This window comes from Hakea prostrata, chromosome 6 (assembly GCF_041222555.1).
Source record: "Hakea prostrata isolate BN-2017 chromosome 6, UWA_Hpros_2, whole genome shotgun sequence".
NCBI lineage: Eukaryota > Viridiplantae > Streptophyta > Magnoliopsida > Proteales > Proteaceae > Hakea > Hakea prostrata.
In genome coordinates this window covers 33,933,301-33,955,618 of record NC_142605.1, presented here as the reverse complement: position 1 = coordinate 33,955,618, position 22,318 = coordinate 33,933,301, and the positions used below count along the sequence as shown (strand labels likewise).

General features: G+C 39.3%; 3 protein-coding genes and 1 pseudogene across 3 annotated transcripts; 3 read left to right on the top strand and 1 right to left on the bottom strand.

The window, feature by feature from the left end:
- Positions 1–462: 462 nt before the first annotated feature.
- LOC149013506 (vesicle-associated protein 1-3-like) lies at positions 463–5,829 on the top strand. The gene is made up of 8 exons (XM_089159253.1): positions 463–871; positions 1,046–1,116; positions 1,221–1,302; positions 1,448–1,563; positions 1,645–1,800; positions 1,908–1,976; positions 2,828–2,905; positions 4,038–5,829. The coding sequence occupies exons 1-8, from the start codon at positions 820–822 to the stop codon at positions 4,149–4,151; spliced, it is 738 nt and encodes a 245-aa protein (XP_089015379.1). The 5' UTR covers positions 463–819; the 3' UTR covers positions 4,152–5,829.
- Positions 5,830–9,011: 3,182 nt separating this feature from the next.
- Positions 9,012–9,615, top strand: LOC149013505 (putative lipid-binding protein AIR1B). Its single transcript, XM_089159903.1, has one exon. It carries the CDS (start codon positions 9,109–9,111, stop codon positions 9,475–9,477), a length of 369 nt encoding a protein of 122 aa, XP_089016029.1. The 5' UTR covers positions 9,012–9,108; the 3' UTR covers positions 9,478–9,615.
- A 3,731-nt stretch (positions 9,616–13,346) lies between these two features.
- On the top strand, positions 13,347–13,712 carry LOC149013504 (14 kDa proline-rich protein DC2.15-like). The gene has a single exon (XM_089157733.1). It carries the CDS (start codon positions 13,347–13,349, stop codon positions 13,710–13,712), a length of 366 nt encoding a protein of 121 aa, XP_089013859.1.
- A 2,804-nt stretch (positions 13,713–16,516) lies between these two features.
- LOC149013503 (14 kDa proline-rich protein DC2.15 pseudogene) lies at positions 16,517–17,280 on the bottom strand (annotated as a pseudogene).
- Positions 17,281–22,318: the final 5,038 nt, after the last annotated feature.

The following is a 22,318-nucleotide window of genomic DNA, read 5'->3' as shown; positions in this document are numbered from 1 at the left end:
AGATGATGTGACACCACGTAGAGTATAATAGACGGCCACGTGTATAAACTTTTGCCACTGATCGAACGCACATGTACATTTAGAGTCAGACTTGAAGAGAGTGCAGTGGTCCGACCGTCCTCGCACATATGGCTGGCATGCACCGCGATGTACGAGAACATTATATCGACTATCGAGTATCGACAACTTAACATTCAAGACAAAAGGAATAGTAGAAGCTTTGGGGGTTGATTTAGTCATTCTGCTTAAAGATTTAAAAAAAGAAAAGTTATAGATACCTTCTAGGCTTCTACTAAACAACCAATAAGAATCCAGCCATTTAATGCGTCAAGCGAAATTTTAAGTCGTCGGATTCAAAATTTTGACCAAGATCTTGATCCAACGGACCAAGATGTACTGAATGACGGTCCTGCATTAAATGCGCAAGCAGGTTCCATTAAGAATTCATTCGCGTGATTACACCTTGGTACCTTACCTTCCGCTATCGCGACTCTCTCTCAGACACTCGATCGTTCTGTCTGGAGCTGTTTGCTTGTTTGCGTCCTACATGTATTTGCAGATTTTCGATCGAACCTTGGAAGACCGGTCGTTCAAACTCTGAACAACAGCGAAGAAAACGAGAGGAGAACAGAAGCGGAGAAGAATTTGAAAAAGAAAATTGTGCGTTATTTCATTTTCTGTGCTTAGATCTTTTCCCAATATAAACCCTCATTTGCCATCGGTCCTCGTCCTTGCTCTTTCGTCCTAAAGAGAGAACCTTACCAGAATTTCGAATTCCCATTTGGTAAACCTACTCTGGTAAAGCTACTGATTTTAGGCATGATTGGGGGAGATCTTCTCGGCATTCAACCTAGCGAGCTCAAATTTCCGTGTAAGAAGTCTCTCTTTAGTTAATTCTGTTTCTCCATTTTTCACTTGTCTGTTCATCTTTCATCTATTCGATTTAGTTTTTTCAATGTCTCTTCTTGTTTGCCCTAGACATTTTCTGCCGCTCTAATCCGCTCTTTAAGTGTTTTCCTATTCATTTTGTGTTCTGTTTTTGAAGTTGAATTGAATAAGCAGAGTTCGTGTTCTCTGCAACTGGCTAACAAGACGGATCAATATGTAGCCTTCAAGGTAGTTATCTCTTTGCTGGCGTTTTTTTCCCCCTGCTTTCATTGTGGTATTTAATAATCTGGGTTGTTATTGTTTCTTTTGTTAATTTACTATGTGAATGAAAGGTTAAAACGACCAACCCTAAGAAATACTGCGTTCGTCCAAACACGGGGATCGTTTTACCTGGGTCGACATGTGACGTTACTGGTAACTATTTCAATGCATTTAAACCATGATTTGTTCCCACTTCCATTTACGTTTAATTGATATTGATTTACTTCCTCTGACTATGTATATATGCCATTGGCCGTTAGTTTATGTTTTAATTTGCTTTGGTATTGTGTCTGATTAGTTACAATGCAAGCCCAAAAGGAGGCTCCTGCTGATATGCAGTGCAAAGACAAGTTTCTACTTCAGAGCGTGGCCACACATCATGGTGCGACCGCCAAGGATATAACCGCAGATATGGTACAACAATGTTGTTGGTCCCCCTTATACTGATTTTTTCTTCTTTTTGGTAGTCAATTGTGGCATCAATTTATTCTGTAGTTTAACAAAGAGGCGGGTAAAGTTGTCGGGGAGTTCAAGTTGAGGGTGATTTATATTCCTGCAAATCCCCCGTCACCAGTCCCTGAAGGATCTGAAGAAGGATCTTCTCCAAGGGCATCTGTGCTGGATGATGGAAATCAAAACATGTTTGATGCTGTAAGTGTAACTTGCTGTTCATGTTCTTCCAGTCATGAGCAGTTGATCAATTTCATAAAGTATGAGTTCCATTTGAACATATGGCTGTTGCTTTGAAATATATTCAGATCAAGGAATCTGGATTTGAAGCTAATCACACTAGATCTATGGAGGAGCCTACAGAGAAATCTTCAGAGGTAATACAATTCTCTTTCATTTGAGGCTTTTATTAGAAAACTTGTTTGTCTTTGTAAGGTAGGTTTAGTGCGCCTTGGATTTGGTTTACTACATAAAATCATCTTTCTTTTAAACTCTAATAATGATGGTTGTAATGAGTCTGGTGACTGTATGCTCTGGCATCTTAGGGATTCACCCCTACCCCCTCTAATAGTCAATGAATGCTGCTACTCATTAAATAGGATTTGAAAACCTGAGTAGTAAAGAGTTAGTCTAGTGTTCCAGGGCCTTAAACTTTATGAATATTATTTCCTAGTAGCTCTCTGTTATAAAGATATGGAGGTAAACCCTTTGCTGCTAAAACAGGTTGCATGTGTCGCGTGACAGAGCGAGTCTTTCTCTCACAAGTGTGTAGATAACATTGTATGGTTTCATGTGCAGTTAGTTTAGTCTAGAATGAGTTATTTTTTAATCAAGTATATCTAGATGAGATTAAGAAACTGTTGGATAGGTTCTATTTTTAATTTATTTGACATTATGGGGAGTGAATTCACATGATAGCAAATGCAGTTTTGCACCGAGGGTGGTGATTAATTGTCCAACATGGGTATGATTTAATGAGGGTGAATGTGATATTGATTTTGGCTTTCATATTCAGAAAAGGGCAATGATTTGAGGTTACATTACCTTTTAAGCTTGGATTTAAGTTTTATAAACCAGAGAAGGTGTTGATTTTGTTGAACTTACATTGATTATTGTTATGGTCACAGAGGACATAATTCCTTCCTACTTGGGGCACTCACAATCTCCAACATTTTCGATCTTTTCTTTTCAATGCTTCATTCATTTTCTGTTAAAATGGTTTTCTTAGGTATTGCCTATGATTTCCAAGTTGACTGAGGAGAAGGCTTCTGCCATGCAACAAAATCAGAAACTGCGTCAAGAATTGGTATGTACCAAATTTCCCTGCTAGGAATTTATTTGTTTTAAACTTTTTCTGTGGAAATGTGTGGCTGTTGTGGGTGTGGTCTGGGTAGCTGTAATTGAAGGCCCAAAAGGGTTTGGAGTGGCTGCTGATCCTTTGCAAGGCACAAGGTTTTCAGCTTTAAAGATTGTGCTAATGACCATATTTGGTGGCAACTCTAAATAAAAGGCATTGGTGGTAAGTTTACCAGCACATCCTACATGTAGCTTCTTCCATGTACCCTTTCTAAAACCACTCGAGTTGAATTTTCAGTATGAACCTGTCTCCCACGTTGTATTTCCTGTCTTCTACGTGATTTTTTTCTCTTTGTAGACGAACACATGCATATATGGTCTACTAAAGTGTGTGATATGAAACTCAAACAACCTAGGTCTTCCCTGATAAAATTTGTGCCACATCTATAGGTGAAAATACATCATATGGAATGATGTCCATACACCCAGCAAATTGTAATGGAACTGAGCAACGTAAATTAAATTGAATTGCAGTCTGATCTACAGATGCAAATTTGTAAGGATGTAGATGAGGATCTGGGTCAACACCTGAATGATAAATGATAGGGGTAAAAACTCCTGGTATCATCATCATTGGTCCCTTCTTCAGTAACATGCATACATTCTTTTTCATTGTGTTCTGACTCTTTCTTCTCAGCTAATAATCTATAGGTTTATGTTCAATTCTGTGAATGCAACACTCCAAACTCGTCCAATACATTTTGTTTTTGCCTGTAAAATTTCAATTTGGTGAGCACTCATCAAGTTGTTTATCATATGAAGGGGCACCAATCTTTGCTTTTTTGTCATATCACCAGCCCTATCTCGTCGTTGCATGTTGGGCCTCTGTAGCAAATTGACAGATATATTGAAATCTTTACGGTTTCTTCCTTCTCCGATTCAAATGGTTCGGTTGATTTTGATTGATTCTGAAGGTGGCCAATCCACATGTCCGATGGAGTGATATCCTTGGATACTGTTCCACAGCTGGAAATATCTCATATTACTAGTATTTACTTAGTATATTTTCCAATTTGAATGAAGCATAAATTTCTCCCTTTGGGAAAAGGCTTAGTGTGTTCTTTTATTTTTACATTGAACAGGAGTTAATGAGAAAAGAAACTAGCAAAAGCCGTGCTGGTGGATTCTCCTTCCTGCTTGTGGCGTTAATCGGTCTCTTGGGAGTCCTTGCTGGATACCTTGTCAAGAAAACATAGTTGTAACAGTTGGTATTCTGTTGCTTAGAAGCCTGCATCTATCTTTGGCGTGTTTCAGATGGTTTCAGAACTGCAGCCCTCTCCTGGTATGATATTAGTGTAAAATGTAGTTGTTCATTATGTATTGTTGTCTCTTGGTTTTCGATGCTTTATGTGAATGGAGAGTTTCAGTTTTTGTTTCTTTTTGTTGATTTAAGTTTGCAGACCTGTATTAATGGTTAATTGATGAATCCTTTCTAGTACAACAGCTCTTCTAGATTAAGTTGTTCTACTTTAGACAATCTCTTACTACTAATATGGGAGAGAGGGATAGACACCCTGTTTGTGCTCAGTAAACCAATTGGCAGCAATGGGGGCACGGGATAGGCATCTTACTGGAGCGCCAGTTCATTCAGAATGGAGAGGGGAAGGGCAAGACTACTATGATGCAACATCGCCCCTGCCCCTGTTAATAATCAAGGCAAAAAAATGCTACTGGTTGAGCCCAGAAAATTTAAGGTTTTGTCTTTCCTTTTGCAGGTGATAAAATATGCAGATAGAAAATACAGGAATTTACTATGGTTTTCTCTTCCTAAAAATGTATATAATAATATCTCAATAAAAAAGTGATTATACTTCAAATTATGAAAATATATATAGTATGACTCACTGCCCTGTCTTAGAATTGGAGTCTCTTTCAAGTAGGAGGTAAGAAATCTTCTAGCCCAGTTCTGTAGTCGAAAGAACCACAAAAGCTTACCATCATCACGCCCATGAGGGACACGGTGAACATGACCGCACCACACATGACTGCTACTGCGTTGGCCCTTTTCCCATATACAAGTTCTGTTTCTTCCCTCTTCTCGTACCCTTCAGCATTTGGCACCGGCTCCTGCTCCTGCTCTTGGATCACACCTTCGGTAGGAATACCGGGATCTTGGTCATGATGAAGATGAAGGTCAAGGAAACTACCAGTATCTTCAACTTCAACTTCAACTTCGGCTTCGTCATCCTTGTAGCATGACTCGGTGCATGAGCACGGAGAATCTGTATCGGTATGGTCAGCAGATGAAATCTCCAAACTGTCCCGCCTGTCCTTGAAATCATACTCTAGGTTTTCAAGCCTCTGTGCAATATGGTGCAAGTGGTGTGGTTTCTGGGTATGGGATTGAGTTTCTGCAGAGATTAGGCGCTTCAAGAACGTAAACCTTCCTTCAATATCTTCCACGAGGATTTGATGGTGAGGGTCCTCTGCCGAGAGTGTCATCACTTGGTTGACTTTTGATTTTAAGTCTTCGAGTTTCTTATCGAAGAGTGAGTATCCTTTAGCCATTCTTCCTTTCTCTCTCGTTTTCTTTAGCCATTCTTCCATTCTTCCTTCCTCGCTCGTTTTCATAGACAGTGATTTTAACTTTCTTAAAACGTCTTCATTTGGGGCACCAATGCAGACGCAGAGAATCCAAACGTAAGGAGAGGAGAGGGTTCCAAGTTGTAGTTTACGATCTAATTGAATATTTGAGGCGACGGTTGAAATAGAAAGTACGCAACGGTTGATTGATGGTGGACCAGCATCCACTCTAGGCGTACCCATTCGAATGCAGGAGTCGCACCCATCCAAATATGTAGTGCCCCATCCTGGTGCTGTGCTGCGTCTCATCTATTGCGACACCCGGAATCGTTATGAAACACTTCAGCGGCAGGTGGAGACGTCTAATTTGCGATTGCGGATGGTTGTGCTTCAAAGGACGTTTTGCGGATGGAATTACTAGCCATTTAAGACCGGACTCCAGGCAGCCAAGGCGACGTGGGTGCCGTCTTGTAGAGCTGCCTGCGGAGTGACTCGCGTCAAGCAATCGTTCATATTGACCATCCCTGTGTTGTACTCTGGAATGAGAGTGATCACTTAAGAGATAATGGTCTTTGCGTGGAGATTTTGAAAATTGTGTTTTCCTGCATCATCTTACGGAGGTGAATGCAACTCTGATTTTTTTTGTTAGTTTCTTATAACTTGACTTCAATGCTGCACATTTAATGCACAATACTTATTACTTGCTAAGTTGAATATTAATTGAGAGATTGATTTCTTCGCTTATACCCTTGCTTGCCTATCTGTGATATCAATATTAATACAAAGCGCCTTCTTAACCTAAAAAAGTAAAAGTTTTATCCCCTTTTTCCTTTTTTTTTTTTTTTTTGTTTTTGGTTCTTTTGTTCTTGGTGAATAGTTTTATCACTTTGTTGGAAAGGGGTTTAGCTTGGGTGCTGTATAATTAATATTCAACACGTACAACCTACAATTGAGTCTAAATCTCGACCCTCGACCGTCCGTTTTGCAATATGGTTGAAACCCACTTTTGTGAAACGAATGGTCGAGACTCAGATTTCAATCTCGGCCGTAGGTTGCATTGTACTAGGTAATAATTGTGCAACATCGAAGAACGTCCCGTGGGAAGAGTCCATATCACCACCTGGGGGAGATCTATGTGCTCACAAGTTCGGATCACACCCCTCGGGTCAGGGGAGCAGTATGTGGCCCTGACAATCTCATCTTTACTCCCCCCCCCCCCAAATTATTATTTAGGTATGGGACCCACCTGATTTTGTGGTGAAAAAGCGTCCCACGACAAGGATGTGATCTGCACTCTTTTCTTACCACACATTTTGTGTTGGGGCCCATGTAAAACCCACCGATGGTCCCACCTTTAAACTTTTTATTTATTTATTATACTCAAACGTGGACCCCACACAACATGTGTGGGAAAAAAGTAGGGGTATCAACGGTGCGGTTTGAGGCGGTTTCGGGCTGAAAAACACCTAGCCCAAACACGGCCCATTAGCAAAATAACGGTTTCGGGCTAACTAACGGTTTATAGTATGTAAGAAAAAAAACAAGAAGAAACAATTGAGCATCCTAAAACAAAAGCGAAAATTATATAGAAAACAAAGTTGCTGTTGGTCAATTTCCATTAAAAAAAATCCACCCATTCTATAGAAATCAAGAACCTAGATATTAAGTAGTAAAATGACAATTTGATCTTTGAATTCATGCTTAATTTTTTTAATTGTCTATACCAACTACCTAATGATAATATAATGATTCAAATACTACTTAATGAAAAATTACAAAACGGGTTATAACGGGTTGTGATTCGGTTTTGGGTTGGTGCGGGCTCCACAACCCTCAGCCCAATTACGGCCCATTAAGGTTCGGTTCGGGCTATAATGGGCCGGTGCAGTTCGGTTTTAACGGTTCGTACTACAAATTGACGCCCCTAGAAAAAAGTGTCTGGGGAGTACAATGAAAAGAAACACGAGTTCAAATCCTCAAGTCACATGGTGAGGAAATATTCCAACCCACATGGAAGCAAGATCCTCCTTTTTCTAACAAACAAGGATAAATGGGGATAAATTCTATTTTAACTAATCCACTAAAAAAATGAAGATTTTACATTGATATTGGAAAACATCATGAATCAAAGGGTTTAAAATTTTCCTTCTTATATAGATAGAAAATCCAAACTCAAGAAACAGTTCCAAGTATTCTCCAATAATAAAGTGCTGCAAATAAAATATATCAAGGATGGAATTATGTATATTTGGCTCCTCTCCTTGGGTAGAATCTCCCATTGAATGTCCAATAAGTCATAGAATTCAACCACGAATAATAATCTAATTTTTTTTTCTGCAACATATATAATATTTTAATTCAAGAACACTCATTAGATTTATCCCAACCTTGAATTAAAATATTATTATGACTGAATCTTGTACTTTATTTGGCACTCATTGGAAAAATCATTTGAAAAGGAGATCTTCTTTCCTGACCACTTTACAACTACAAATTATGTAGGGCCAGAAGTAAAAAATAATAAAACATTTAAAAAAATAAATTTCATCCCCTAAATCTGTGGGTCCCTGGGTTATTTGTGGTCAAGCGGGGAGTGTCAAATGGAGAGTTTATATACCCTTTTGCAATTCTTATCAACGTCTAACCAGCCAAATGGAAAGTTTATAAAAAAGAACCCTTAACTCAAAGTCCGGTTAGGTTTGCGTTGGGATATTGAGCTTGGTCTACCTTGCCTTCTACTTGCAACTACAATGTGTTTTTGGTGAGTGGCAAAGTTTAAAGTATCTCACGATACCATACGATACGTATCCATATTTGACCCAACCGATACGATACATCTCGATATGTTTCTCCATTGAATTACACTAAAATATATTTGCCAAAGCGATACAATACTCGATACAGGACGATACGTCTTTTAAAATCATTTGATCGATACGATATTCGATATCGATACTTTAAACCTAGGTGAGTGGTTGGTATGGTGGGTGAGGTTTGGAATATCTTTGGGAACAACTATCAGTCTTGGGCTGGCTAGATGACCCTAATGGGCATCGCCAAGGTTGAGATTTCCCATGCCAAGGCTGACCTTGCAATGAACATAGGTGATAAAATGACCACGATTCAGTGCTGAGCCCCTTTGGACCCAACGCCCTATCCAGATATGAGGGACGATTCCTATTCCATCTGCTCAACGCAATCGCATAGGATAATAGCCACCATATGCGGGTCTGATGAGATAACATTGAGTCCTACAGTCCACAAACTTTCAGCACCACACACGCAACGGTCCCCCTGGCCCTGGTACTTTGGCCTTCTTGCAGGCCAAAGAATCTTAACACAGTACTAAACACAAGCAGAGATATTTCACAACGCTCAAGCAGCACCACCACAAGTTTTACGTGGTTGGAACGAAGGTTCTCTTGGCCAAAGCCAATCCACTATCACAGAAAAACCCATTTTTCCTTAAAACCACAGAGCCCCATGGCCCCTCATCGTTCACAGCCCTCACATGGCTGCCGTTTTCAAACAGTATGTATTGATGTCCCATTAGCTCACTTCAATGTGCACTCTCTCCATAAATACCACACAACTCGTTTAGGTGATGCATTGTGTGCAGAAAGGGCTCTCATGGCTTCCAAGGTTTCTGCTCTCCTTATCATCCTCAACCTCATCTTCTTCACTTGTGTCTCAGCTCACTGCAACACGTGTAACCCGGTAAGTCCAGCTCCGGCTGCCGGAACCTGCCCCATTGACGCCCTTAAGTTGGGTGTATGTGTTGATCTGCTGGGTTTGGTTAGCGTGTCTTTGGGTGACCCACCTACCAAGCCATGTTGTGCATTGTTGGATGGTCTAGCTGACCTTGAAGTTGCATTATGCCTGTGCACAGCCATCAAGGCAAATGTGTTGGGTATCGTCAATCTCAATGTGCCCGTTGCCCTCAGTCTCCTTGTTAATGTTTGTGGAAAGAAGGTCCCCGAAGGTTTTCAATGTCCCTAGAGCTACCGATTTTTACTTAGCACCCTTTTTTTCTTCTTCAAATCTTAAAATCCCTGTCTTGTGATCTCTTCATTCTTTTTCGTATTTTGTGTTTGAAGGAATTGTTATTGAATGTCTAAGCTTGTTACTACCGTAGAATGTCCACCTCAAAAAATTATAAAATGTTGTGTTTATTTCCTCTTAATGAAGAAATCAGTTCATTTAGGCAAAATGCGCAGAGTGTCTCCGCTGTACAAAAGAGAAATACGTAAATAGTTGGCGCAGTATTTTTCAAACAGCCTCTCACAGCAAATATTATTGGGGATAAGGATGCATAAGAAAATTTCCCTCTTCCCAACTCCCCCTGCTTGTGAGGAAGCCTGGGGCACTAAGTTCGCATTGCAAGCATAAAAATGACCATGAGAATCCATCGATCATAGTGAAATGGCATGGGTGAAGCACGAAATTTGTGTACTGTAATAGTTAAAATGGATAAGCAAGTCTGAAATACTTTTGGTGAGCTACATTGTTTTTTTTGGTTCGGGGTTGGGTGGGGTAAACAATTATGGAGAGCTACAGCAATGGTTAAAGAGCTTAAATGAAGATTTACGTAGGTATCACTGGGATTTAGGTTCAAGGAAGAATCATTAAGGTGGTTAAACTTGAATTTAATCTCAAAATCAATGGAATCCCAGATCTGGTCCTAAGAATGTATTGTGTTCGGCTGTTGAATTCGGATCATCACCCCTGATGGGAAGCACAGCTCCCCGAGAGCTTTTCCACCACAAATTTGGTGGGACCCACCTGTAAAAAATAAAAAAATAAAAAAACCCTCCCATCACCCCCACCCCTGGGCCCCCTGTTTTTATGGTGGTAAAGTCGTTGGGGAGCACTTTGTGCTACCCCGACGGGGAGCTGATCCAGACTCTCGGCTGTTAGCCGTCTTCATTTGTTCTTCTCACCTTTTGTCACAAAAGAAAAAGAAAAAGAAAAAAATTATCCATCTCTTTTTGTTTGATCCATCTCCACCAATCTCAATTGAGAACATGTCCAATCCCTCAATTCAGAGATGCTTGAAGTTAGAAAATAATTTTATCACTTTTGGGGCTGTTTTTTTTTCTTTCCCCGCCCCCAAAGAATATCACAATATAATTAATAGTTTTTTTTTTTTTTTTTTTTTTTTTTTTTTTTTAACACATAAGTCTTTAACAAGATATATTTATGAGAAGTTTACTTTGCTTGAGGGATATCTAGCTAATCTTCAAAGCAACGGTATACCTCTACACAACCATCAAGACAAACATGTGAGGGGATCATCAATCATACTATGCCCATAGGCTTCACTGTCCTAGTTAATGCATGTAAAGAGGATTAATGTAATTAGAGCTTATTATTTTTATCTTTCAAAGTCCATGTTGTCTGTATTTCATGGTTGATGGAACTGTTATTGAGTGCCTAAGCTCGCAAATGCCATCTCAAATGAAATTTTGTGTTTACTTTTACTCAAATAACTAAAAGATTAAGCAAAATGTGAATACACTTTTCTTCTCGTGAAATGATAAATTCCCTAATTTACATGACAATAGTTTGATGTTTTTTTTTTTTTGGTGAACCAACATTTATTTCAAAGAACAGAGAATTGACAAGGTGTCAGAGTTACAAAGATCCAACAACCAAGTAGTGGAATTTGGCTAGTTAGTCCTCCCTGTTAAAGTAACTGTCTTCTTAGCTAGAAAATGAGCAACAATGTTGCATCCCCTAGGAACAAAGTAAAAACTACAATTCATAAAATAAGAAGAAAGGTGGATGATATCATGTACAATTGATGTTAAAGATAAACAAGGAAGAACTTTAAATGGAAAGTGAGAAATTTTTATTATTGCATGCATGCGTGCCAACAACCATGAGAAATCTACCTCTCCATATCTGATGGAGACCATGCTAGTTTGATATGATAAAAGAGCGCGTGCAATAAATGGTAAGAGTCAATGTGTTCTGTCGTTAATCAAACACCCTACTATGGCAATAAATGGTAAGAGCCAATGTGTTCTTCTGATTACAATAAAACGAGAAAGGACTTCCAAAGCAACATCATCCTTTTTGTGTACATCAGAGTTAATGTGTCAGTAGGGTAGCTGCATTAATAATTTAGTATGATGAACTACCAAAAATTTACATATCCCCAAATATCCTTTGTCAATGAAAAGTGGAACTAATTTGGAATTGATTCTAGTGGATATTCAAAACTTTGTATGGGATGTGGTGATTCTTGCATCTCGGCTCCAAAGTATTTCTTTTGTTTATGTTAAAAGAGAGTGCAATGTTGTAGTTGATTTCCTTACCGATAAGGCTGTGTCCGTTATGTGTTGGACTCTTTGCCTTGTTTAAATCCGGGGTATTTAGATTTATGTAATCTTGATGCCTAGTGTGGGTCGCGCGTTTATATATAGACCTATTTCTACCCAAAAAAAAAAAAAAAAGTGAAACCATCTTTCTTGAAAAGCAAAAGAAAAATATACGGGTGGGGAGGCTAAAATTTAGGGTTTGGTTCTAAAGCCTAAATCACTACTACCTATTTCCGCATCATGGAAGAATAACTTGCATCTCTGACGCTTCTTAATTACACAATAGGGGTGGGACTCATTAGAATCCACCATTTGATCTACTTTATTGGTATTTAAAGGTGGGTTTCCTCGGGTTCACATCCTCTACAATTCCCACCTCTGCAATTTCCTGTAATTCCTATAATATTATGACACGTGGTAATTAATTATCTAAGGGTCATAATTAATCCCCTACTATGAATTGAATCTAACAAATCTCTAAAATTTCTTTCAATTTTGTTTCTCTTATTTTCTTGAGGCTTAATTTTAGGGATCTATTAGATTTAGTTCTTAATTGGGATTTAATTCTAACCCTTGGATAATTAACTACTACGTGTCACAATCATTGATACAAATTACAGAAAATTGCAAAGGGAGAATTATAGAGGATGTAAACTCAGTCCCCCCCCCCCTATTGTGTAATTGAGACATGTCAAGAGAGCAGATTGTTTTCTCTTGACAGGCAGGTGATCCATACTCTAGTTTCGTTATACAATATATAAGGTGAGGGAGGGGATAGATCCCCACTATGTATAGAATGGATACACCACCTCTGTTAACTCATGGGCCTCATACCTCATAGGTGGTCTCCCACCTTATATATACTATACTGAGGGATTGTCTCCACCCTCCCCCAAGGTAGCAGATCTAGAGTCCAAAAGATATATTACAATTACGTAATTTGCTGGTCTAAAAGCAATGGTCCAATGATAGCATTTAAATTCTACCCAAAAAAAAATGATAGCATTCAGATGAAAATCCACGGAAATGGTTCACTGCACATTTAGGTATGGGAGATGGTCACATATGGAGATAGCTTTGTTAGAATTTAACTTGGTTGTTATTACTTATTACTGCACCTATACTAGCTAGTAGCCAATGAAATGAAATCTACAGGATCAATTTTTTTCTTTTAAAAAAAAATATACAAAAGCGGATGAAGATGTTTATAAATCCTTACGGAGATTGAACCATTCCATTCCATTGATTGCTAGAGGTAACAGTCGAGTTTTTCACTTTCTTGTTATGGATTGAGAACGAAGAAGTTGAATGCACTCCACCTATGGTGCGGTGTTTCGAGGGAAGGCAGAAGGGTGGTCATTCCATCCCTATATCTGTTTGGTTAAAGCGATATCGATTGGACAGCTCATTGAAGAGGATCAGAACCAAACCAAACAGAACCTTTGAAGAAAGATGTATCTATGTTGGTGCCCTATAAATACACCCCACACACCATTCCTTCAAGAACCTCTTTGCTACCTTGTATTGAGGTTTGGACTTTTGGAGATGGCTTCTTCCAAGGCTTCTGCCTCTGCTGCTCTCTTCCTCTCGCTCAACCTCCTATTCTTTTCTCTTGTCTCTGCAACCCCAGCTCCAACTCCTATGCCAGCTACCTGTCTGGAAGATGCTCAGAAAGTTGGGACATGCACTCTTGCGTTATCCTTAAAGCATATTTTCCCATTGGTCTCAGACACCCCATGTTGCTACCTCATTCAGGGCCTTAGTAACGTTGAGGCTACTACCTGTCTTTGCAGTATCATCCAACTTAATAAATTCGTTGAACTGGGAAAATTGACTAAATTACTCAGAGCTCCCCAGGGCCCTTACAACATTTGCACAGAGAAGTTCCCCTATGGATTCCAATGCAATTAAGCAAACTCCCCTACTCTAGTCCTTTATCCTATGTATTTGGTTTAAGAATAAATTCTGGCTCACACTATGGCGGAGCTGCTCTTTCCTCTCTTTGCATCTTGCATGGGTCCTGTGTGACACAGAAAGAAGCCAGTTGGGAGTTCTTTGTAACACAGAGACTAAGCAAATCGTGCTCTTAACTGTTATTTATCTATAGAATAGTTATATATAAATAAAAAGCTGCTGTTCTTAATTAATGTATGTTTTTTCTTTTTATATATATAGGGAATCCGGTTATTACATATGCCATCAGTTGGATCCAAAACTTATTCGCTAAGAGGTGTTGATTTTACCAATCTAACAACCCTGCAAAGACCATCTCATATTTAACTTAAAGTTACATAGACATCTCATATATATAGAATTTTTTTCTTTTCCTTTTCATAGACATTTTAAATTAATTGATCTAATTCACAGCTTTGTGAAACTTGACGTGAACCAAGAGAATCATCTTTATATTTAATTTCAATTAACTAAAAAAGAACACAATATGTATTTAACTTAAAGTTACATAGACATCTCATATATATAGAATTTTTTTCTTTTCCTTTTCATCGACATTTTAAATTAATTGATCTAATTCACATCTTTATATTTAATCATCTTGTCAAACTAAGGGAGATTTATTGTGTGGAAGATTAGTGCCTTACTCACAGTTGCATTCATATATATATATATATATATATATATATATATATATATATATATATATTTCTCCTTTTTCTGGCCAATACTGGATTTTATTTTACTCAAACGAACTACTAGGTCTTTTTTTTAGTAGAAATTAACTCAATATGTGAGCAATGGTTCAAAGAGAATTATGGGTGAATCATTGGTTCAGTGAATGGATGATCGATAAATTTCTCCGCAAAATAATATCTCCACCAAATTCTAGAATAACATTATTAAAAAGTTTTAGGATAATGGTGTAGAAGACCATTATACAGATGCGTTTTCCTTCTCAACATTCTTATTTCTTTTCAATACTTTATCTTGTTATCATTCTTAGATTCTTTTCAATGCTTTGTTTTGTTATTTGTTGACAAGATCTGTTTTCATTTTTCTCAAAATTTGACATGCAAGCAATAGAATAAATTAAGTGAAACGATAGCCTAATTTAGGGCAGCTATCAAAACCCTAAACCGCTTGGGAAACAAAATAAAAATTAGACATCTCATAATCCATATTTGTAGGTCATTCATGAATAACGAGTTATGATAATGGATGATAGAAGACTTTCTTTTGTTACACAACGATTGCTCATTCTTACTTTCCCTTAAAACTAAAACATGCAAGCAAGGAAACGGAGAGAATCACAGATTATAAATTTAAAGATAATCAACAGTTGACCATGACTAATATCCCTGCAATATCAGGACACGAAACACTGGAATGGAAGAAAGAAAACCCTAATAAGCTACTACAGTGATACCAAAGGCACAGCAATGACCAACCCGTACAACACAAAGTTTAGTAACAAGCATCTTTTGAAAGCATGACTACTGAACTACAGGTTGTGGGTAACTAGTTACGTTAATGGAGGACATATAAACCCAGGGGGAGGATTCATCCCACATGTTATGATAACTTGGAGAGCAATTGGAAGGAAGATATTGAGGTTGAGAAGCTTAAGCCTGATAACCGTGCAGAGACATATAGCTGCTTCAAGCTCTAGCAACCCTTGAATCACCGGACAACATGCGTTCTCCACTGGGTTTCCCAATCCAACATGCACCAACCCTCCGAGCACATCCACACATAACCCCAATTTTAATGCATCGATTGGACAAGTAGTGGGAACAGATGGAGGTGACCCAATACCTGGTTGACCTCCACCGCCACCACCAAAGCCACCACCAGGGCCTCCACCTCCACCGCCTCCACCTCCTCCACCACCGCCTCCTCCACCACCACCTCCACCACCACCACCACTACCACTACCACCTGAAGGAGGGTTGCTAGGGTATGGTGGATGTGTAGAAGGTGGAGGATGCCAGGTTGCAGGAGGGTGTGGCACGGGTTGGTGGTGGTGGTGGTGGTGGTTAGGTGGATTCTTGCATGAACCGCAAGCACGTAACGGCCGCAGTGCTGTTAGGGATAAAATTATGACAATGAAGAAACATGCTGTAAATCTCAAAGCCATGATGATGCTTCCTTAGAAACTATCTTCGCTGATGGGTTCGAACAGAAGAAGATTTATAGATGAACTTGATAGCATACCCGTGACTGAATGCAAAGGATGGTTGAACGGTGAGCGGCAAACATACACATCTCCAGAAGCTCGAAAACATATGGATTATCTGTCAATGGAAGTGTTCAAGGTACTGTTTGATCGGAATATAATCTAAATTGAAGAGTCTGGAATTTTTCAGGTTGGCATCACGATGCCGCTTTCTATGACCAGTCCGTGACCGATCGTACCCGTGAGCTCCTTCTGTCATACATATCTTCAGTTTCACGGACTTCGATGACTCTTTGGCTTTGGCTTTGGCTTGTTTTTCGTGTTGTTCTGTCTCTTGCCAAGGTTGATTTCATATATTTTTTGTTCTTGTTGTGACTACTTAGAATTTACAGCATGATTTCATGTTACAATGTATCTCTCCATGCATGATCAAACAAGAGTATTCTACTTGTAGAAAAAGAGACAATTAAGAAACCTAGGGAAGCAATAAATAGCGATAAGAAGCAATGGGTTCATTAATAAAGAATCAGCTGATACTTAATACCTTCCACAAAGTATATAAATTAACTTCCTTCGACAAAGATTGTTACCACCGGGCTCATTTATTTATGATATTAGAAGAAAACAACCTAGAAAAGCTATGGGAAGAAAGTGAGAAACAACAAATCTCTCAAACACGTCATGACTACTCCAAAGCCCAAATATAGAGCACAAGAGTTGAATAGAATTACAAACAAATTAAGATGGAAAAGAGAGCATAGCATTGACACAATTAAGGGGAACAAGCTTAAGAGCACTTGAAGCCAGATGGGACCTTCTTTCCGCAGTAATTCACCAGCAAGCTTAAGGAGATAGGGAGGTTCAGGTTAAGGCCCAAAACATTGCCCTTGAGGGCTGTACAAAGGCAGACAGCTGCCTCAAGATCGACTAAACCCTGAATCAAACTGCAGCAAGGGGTCTTGGGTGGGGTTCCCAGAGTTACGTTGACCAAGTTCTGCAGCACCTTGGCACAAACACCGAATTTTAGGGCATCCTTAGGGCAACTTCCGGTACCAGAGCCAGATCCAGACCCAGAACCAGAACCAGAACCAGAACCAGAACCAGAACCGGAACCAGATCCAGACCCAGAACCGCTTCCAGGCTTATGGCTTGGCTTGTGTGGCTTCTTAGGTGATGGTGGGCATTGGGAAGAAGAGACCAAAGTGAAGAAAAGGATATTGAGAATCAGGAGAAGAGCAATTGATGCAGCCTTCGATGCCATCTCCAGGTACTCAGCAGGCCAAAACCTCCAAGTATGTGTAAAAGAAATACAATACTCAGGTGTTTGTGATTTTGTGCCTGTGAGAATGCTAAGAGTTGGTCTGGGTTTTATAGATGGAAGTTGGAAATAAATAATTAGAATTTGAACTAATAGCAATGTATTAATTTTAAACTAATTTGGTCGGTGCTAGACTGCTAGTGCAAGATAATAGCAGTTTATTACTTTTAAACTAATTATCAATGAAAGTTTGTGATGATTCTTCTGTTTACACTTTATAATTTAAAGCCAAATCGACCAGGAACTGAAGATCAAAGGCATGTTGTTTTGGTTAGATCATGGATTTACCTCCAAAGAGCCTAAACTTGAAATCAAGACAGCCACATATAAACTAGCTGCACCTTCAGTTTTCACTGTTTTAATCTCCCCAGTTTCAGTAAGGTTAGCTTTCACCATTTTTACCAGATAGGGTTTCGGATAGGCAAGTAACAGCAAGGTGCTGGTTCAATCTAGTTTGACCTGATCGACGGCTGGTCCGGTTTTCAAGCCTATAGTTTCACATGGGACCAATCAAACCTTCGGATTTGAGTACCCTGCATGAAAATAAATAAACACAAATCCATCTACCTCACATGAACTCAGATGGCATTCATGTTCAATAGAATGTAAATCCAACCTCTAAAATCCAGAATTCCAGTATACTATCAATGCCCAATTTGCCATCTGTCTATATTGCATGTGAGAAAGAAAAAAAACGCCAAATCCGTTATCTGTCTTTTATTCTTCTTCTTTCAGTTTTCAAGCAAAGTAGCAGTTCCATCACGTATATAAGTTGGAAAACTGAAGTTGTACCATGCATATTCCTACCCCGTGAACTTCTCTCTTCAAATATTCCAGCTAAATCCAGCTTTTATATGCTATATTATATCATTTCTGATTTCTGATAACTATATATATAGAGAATTCTAATTTAATTAATTTGCAACCTCTCATAACCCTCCATAAGTTGAGTAGCTTGCCAGCTGAATACTGTTGACACGTGACTTCTAAGATCCATTTCATTCTTGATTATTCGTTTTTGTTTGTCAGTATGTCTTTAAAATTATATCAATAAGTGTTAGCTCCCGAATCTGCACAAGTCCTGAGCTGGCCCAAAGATGGACTTAACTGGTCTTAAATCTGGTGGCTGCACAAGGAGTGAACTGTAAGAGCGGACCATCTCTGAAGACGGGAAGCTACCTCAGATGATTAAGTTAGATTCGATCAGAATAACACAAAACCTCGTAGTGATGGGTTTAGAACTCAAAGAGCATTCAATGCTAAGAGTTATTGTAGGAGAGTAAGTGCTGTTGTTTTTCTCACCTGGCTTGCATTCTATCTTTCATTTGTTACATTCATACTGAGAATCCATGATGTTCTCGTGGAGAAGAATCCCCTGCTCCCTTAGATTAACATATGCTCAATGAAGAGTCTAAATTGAAAGTAACGCTTGGCATGCTAGAGAAGCCAATGCCTGAATCTTCCTCAAGAAGTTGTGAGGGTAATATAGTGGGATTTAGATATTATCCGAAATATATGTTTACCTTATCCCTTGATTTGACATACAATTAATGCAAATTGATGTTTTGGCAGCTGACATTAAGTTCTCGAGAATAGCGTTAGAGCATTAAATTTTGCATTTAATGCTCTAATGCATCCAATATTCTCTAAGAAGTGACATCTCAGTTGTTGTCTCGTGTATTTCTATTCCGTAAAGTGGCAATGCCTACGTGACTCTTTGAGTAGAGTTGGTCTCCTCAAAATGTGGCTTTTTGGATTAATGAACCCAGCGGTTCATTCTTGTCTTCTTGATGAGACCAATATTAGAATCAATTGTACTAAATGGTTCACTCCGATTCATGGGCTCACCCGAATTAGGTGTAACACTAAGCAAACCTATATCAGCCAGCAAATTGATTTCTGTATTAGACCAAATAAAGCTAGGGTGATTCACAATTAGGTCAAACAATAATTCTACAACAGAAATTACATCAAAGGTGCACTCATCAATTTTACTGAGAGGCCCTGATTACCGCGAGCCAAACGCATATTAATGCGACACCAACACCTTTAGGGTGGGGGACCGAACTGCTGGGCAGAAGCTCATATGAAAAATGTTGGAAAGAACTTGGGCGAAAGCCAACAAACCCACAAAGTAAATGAATCGAGCAACAAGGGACAGTGTTGACTCTATATCGCATTGTTAGCTTACTAGCTTACACCTAGCCCGTGAATAATGGGCCAAAAGAATATTTAGAATTGGAAGCCAGAGGAACCCTAGTAAATTGTTCAGAAGAATCTTTAGAATTGGAGCCAGAGTAACCTTGTCAGTCTTGTAAATTGTTCTGTTCTGGCTTGGCTGAGTAACATTTGACAGGAAAACGGGGAATGAGGAAAGGATGGAAGGGGTAGGGGAAGAGAGAGATAAGCTGATTCTCCAGTCATCTTGTATACACGGCATATCTGCACTCGAGTACAAATCAACTCTTTTTAATTGAAGTTAATGGTAGAAATATCAAAGCCGTTCAAAATCCTGGTTGAAAACAACCATGCAATTTGTATAAGGAATAATGTCTAATAGTGGGAGGACATATGATGACTTTGACTACAAGTGGGCAAAGACCAGACCCAAGAGTGAAGATTTTTATGTGAGACAAGCACAAGATTAGGGTATCAGGGAAGTAGTTGCTTGGTAGGCTAGAAACTAACTTGTCATCCAAGTGGATGACCCAAAATCTAATGGTTCCACACTCGTGCTTCCCGCGTATGAAAGTAGTCATCTTAGAACTGCATCGCAAAATTTCGCTCAGTTATATAAAAAACCAGAAGTACTTAACCTTAACATTTTGCTTTAATTAGCTTGTTGAGACTGAAGAGGAGAGGAGAGAAGGTTGAATCATATTCAGCTAATTGGCCTTCTGTGTATTATTTTATGACAGTTCTAGAACACATCGTTTGCTGCTTCCTGGTTCCTATTTCCTCTACCATCTGAAAGTTTTTTTTTTTCGCTCGGTTACATTTAGAGTCAACTTTTGCTTCCTGGCATTTTCTGACTGTTGTTTTACTCCCTCAACAACTTCCTCTCTATTAAGTAGAATGAGATAGCAATTACTTGCTGCGGAAGAATCAGCTTGTTCCCTTGTTACGAACCTATGGCTTGTATGGAATCATTGATGGTACCGATCCTTGCCCACCCCCAATTGTTGTGGATGCTTACTCCGCTGCAACTCCTCCTGTGCATCTCCCAAGCCGGAAGTATGACCATTGGGTTCGTCAAGATCAACTGTTAATGTGTTGGCTCCTTGCTTTCCTAACTGAGAATGTTCACACACAAGTCATTGGATCCATTAATGCTAAGACTGCATGGGGATCAGTTACTAAAGCTTTACTCGACCTCCTCAAAAGCTCAAGTTGGGCAACTTCGACTTCATCTTTAGAACATTAAAAAGGGAGGTAACAACATTCATGATTATATTCTTAAAATTAAATCTGTTGCGGATAAATTAGCTGCTATTGGTAAGAGTCTATAAGATGAAGATTTATGCCTATATGTTTTGAATGGGCTTGGCCCTTAATATGCTGCCTTTGTGACCTCTATCTCTACTCGTTGGAATCCTATCTCCTATAATTAGTTACATGGAATGTTGCTAACTTAGGTAATTCAATTAAAAGATGGGACATCCTCTCTTGATTTACCCCCTTTATGCAATCTGGCTGTTGGAGCATCCCTCAATGCTCCTACACCCATTCGGCCTACCTTCTCCCCACATAGAGGCCACTCAGTTGACCATAGAAGACCTTATAGAGGATGGCCCCCTACCAAACTATTACCATCAATCTCATTCCAATGGATATCATCATGCAAATTTTTCAACTGGAAATGGATCTCAAACTTTTGGACATAGTGAGTTTTGTTAGATCTATTGTTACACCCCACCCAACGGTATCAAACTCGCTTGACAACCCGTGAGTGTGATCCACAACCACAAGATTTAAGTTACACTATCAATAATAAACAAGACACAGAATCTCATAATCAAGAGAAAAAAGAACAGTTCAATATTTAATTAAAAAAAATAAATGTTTCAAAATCCAAGAATGATTATTGAATAAATCAAATAGGAAAGCTTCAACGAAAGCAAAAATAAAAAATACGTCTCATTATGATTTGTTGTTATCTTTCAACAGTTTGGGTACTCTTCTTCAAGTCTCTCAATGAAAGGAGTCATAAAACCCTCTTCATCCCCTTATCCATGCGCCAAACAACCAAAACTCTTTTCCTGTCAATGGGTGCCATAAGAGCATTCTATATACCAGCAGGAAGCTTCATGTTCAGTATATCTAGGTCCCACTAGTACCTCTAGTATCTCTTTAGGGATGTTCTCCCATGCATAGGAAATTTCTCTTGTTTTTGCAAAGACATTTGAAGATACACCCCCAACCCCCCCCCCCCCCCCCCCCCCCCCCCCCCCCCCCCCCCCCCCCCCCCCCCCCCCCCCCCCCCCCCCCCCCCCCCCCCCCCCCCCCCCCCCCCCCCCCCCCCCCCCCCCCAAAAATAAAATCCACAAGGATGAGTTCTAATGAACTCTGTAAGACAACAATTCCATACATTAATGACAACCACATAATATTAAGGAAGTGCTAGGTTATGAATGCAACTAAGAGTCTAACCATGCAAGTCTCTATCTAAGCAAACATGCTTTAAGATAAACATCAGCCCTCCTTTGGTTAGGTCTCGTCACTCTAATATTTCATGGACTGGCTATCTTTGTTGGGATCCCAGGCAAGGGGTACGATCCTCATCATCAATCATGGTAGGGATGCATGTCCACGCTCTCTAACCACAACCATTGGTCTAAGTGCTAACGCATGTCAATGATTCTATCCCAATGCAAAGTCATATGGTAACACACTACATGTGGTCTAGATACCTTCACTCATGTCTAGTGCCATTTTGGTCCAATATCCTTCTCCACCTAGGAATGTAAATCGTCATGGACTGATTATCTCTTTTGGACCAAATTCCTTAACCCTATGGTCATCCATGTATTGTTCGGGTGGATGCCTCTTTGTAATTTTAGTTGAAGT

What these genes read in the sequence shown, in the direction of transcription:
- LOC149013506 (XM_089159253.1), top strand. Translation starts at nt 820, where the DNA reads ATGATTGGGGGAGATCTTCTCGGCATTCAACCTAGCGAGCTCAAATTT. An exon ending in ATCAATATGTAGCCTTCAAG is followed by an intron (nt 1,117 to 1,220) that starts GTAGTTATCTCT and finishes TGTGAATGAAAG; the next exon opens with GTTAAAACGACCAACCCTAA. An exon ending in ATCAAAACATGTTTGATGCT is followed by an intron (nt 1,801 to 1,907) that starts GTAAGTGTAACT and finishes AAATATATTCAG; the next exon opens with ATCAAGGAATCTGGATTTGA.
- LOC149013505 (XM_089159903.1), top strand. Translation starts at nt 9,109, where the DNA reads ATGGCTTCCAAGGTTTCTGCTCTCCTTATCATCCTCAACCTCATCTTC.
- LOC149013504 (XM_089157733.1), top strand. Translation starts at nt 13,347, where the DNA reads ATGGCTTCTTCCAAGGCTTCTGCCTCTGCTGCTCTCTTCCTCTCGCTC.